The sequence below is a fragment of the Montipora foliosa genome, chromosome 9 (genome assembly GCF_036669935.1).
Source record: "Montipora foliosa isolate CH-2021 chromosome 9, ASM3666993v2, whole genome shotgun sequence".
NCBI lineage: Eukaryota > Metazoa > Cnidaria > Anthozoa > Scleractinia > Acroporidae > Montipora > Montipora foliosa.
The window spans coordinates 46,236,076-46,237,775 of NC_090877.1; the positions used below are offsets into that span (position 1 = coordinate 46,236,076).

Genomic DNA, 1,700 nt, shown 5'->3' on the forward strand with positions numbered 1-1,700 from the left:
TTAGGTTTTTCAACCATAAGCCTACATCTTTCATTCCAGGACGAGCATCTTCATTAAAACTACTTCCTCTCTGCCTACATCCATTTTCATCAAATTCACTTTCGAGTGATGACTGGGGTGACAGTGAGTGACTTAACCTGTGAGGATCAACTGGAAACGACTGGGACCTGCCCGGACGAATTTCAATTTCTCTTTTTTCTCCATAATCCTCCAAAACTGAGTCATGCACTCCCATAGGCGGGGGAGGGGTAAGCGAATTTGACCTGCTTTTTCTTGAAGAGACTGAGACCGAAAGATGGTTCGAAATCATCACAGGTGCTTCAAATGACCCGCCAATGCCAGAGTCAACATGAGCAAGTGCCTGGTTGCGCCAGCCATTCATCCTTCGTCGATAATTTTGTCGAACAAGGTTCTCACATCCCGTGTTAGGTAACACATCAGGATTTTCCGATATATATGAGTTTGTAACTTGTTGCCTTTCCTGGAAACCAAGACTCTTATCAAGCTGGCTTAACCAATGGTGAAGTGCATTCCGCTCCTCAGGAGGGAAGGCAGGATGAACTACTGCAAGTGACAAAAGTTGACGGCACTCCTCTTGATGCACCGAATGTTCCACCGTATGATGTAGAATTTTGGGTAACAAATGAACGTATTCGTATCTTGCTTCGTCATTTCTTGGATTAAGGAGTGGTAAATGCATAAGGAGCTGTTTAACAGCAACGTCTTTTGTTTCACACAGCAAACTGCTCAGGAAATCTTTGTCGTTGGCACGTCTCTGCATCACCTGAACTTCAAAAGAATCCTCGCGAAACGTGTGCTCTAAGATCAATGACAGAAATCGTGCCTGAATTGTGGAAATTCTCTTTAGAAATGTGTACAATGCAATGGTCTGTTCGCACTCATTCCAACTGGCAAACCATTCAACCAAGGTGCTAACTTGGTCCCGGAATAAGGTATGATGGGCCGGTTTCATGTCGCTTGATGTGGACAAACCCTCGACTAACACGTGTTTGCTTTTTTTTTTTGCTAGACGAGCATATATTCATCAATTATAAATAGTTCGGTGTCGGCAGCCCTCTCGACTGATTGTGAATGAGGACTGTGGCGCGAGTTGGTACAACTCTATGCAAATTTGCATACGTCCCTCAAGCTAAGCTGTTTTCGAGACAATCAGACACCGGTTTATTAAGACAACTCTCGTAGCTGTAGTTTCACTCCACGTATCCACAATAAAGACTACGTACGGCTTGGGTTTCGCTGCAAAAAAAAAAAAAATTCAAACTCCGCCCCGAGAAAATATCAAGTTGTTGAGGTGACAGAATTCGCACAGCTTTTTGGTTTCATTTCAAAATATATTTTGTGCAAAACCAAATTTTCTACAAATTTCTCTTGATACTCAATTGACGGCCATTTTGAAAACTTTCCGATCCAGGTCACGTGGTGTGATACGTCACACGTATGTAATGTAGTGAAAGGGTCATCGCTGTCTAGCGCGCTGCCACAATTTACGAGCTAAAAATAAAAGGTTTCTTCCATTCTCCTATAAGCCACCTTTTAGAGACTATGAAATACGAAGTGGGAAATAAAATACCTCCTCTGAGAAGGTTGAAGAATTGAAACTCGATAGCCTGCGTAGCAAAGAGTTCCTGTTCGACCACAGGTAACCCAAGCTCGATATATGAGCAGCTCTTTATATAATG

General features: G+C 42.8%; 1 protein-coding gene across 1 annotated transcript in view; it reads right to left on the reverse strand.

Moving 5' to 3' along the window:
* The window catches only part of LOC137969356 (protein Smaug homolog 1-like), a 1,994-nt gene extending 1,003 nt beyond the window's left edge, over positions 1–991 (reverse strand). The window contains exon 1 of the mRNA XM_068815563.1: positions 1–991. This exon is cut by the window's left edge and continues 1,003 nt beyond it. Coding sequence (XP_068671664.1) covers positions 1–973 — 973 coding nt within the window. The 5' untranslated portion in view covers positions 974–991.
* Positions 992–1,700: the final 709 nt, after the last annotated feature.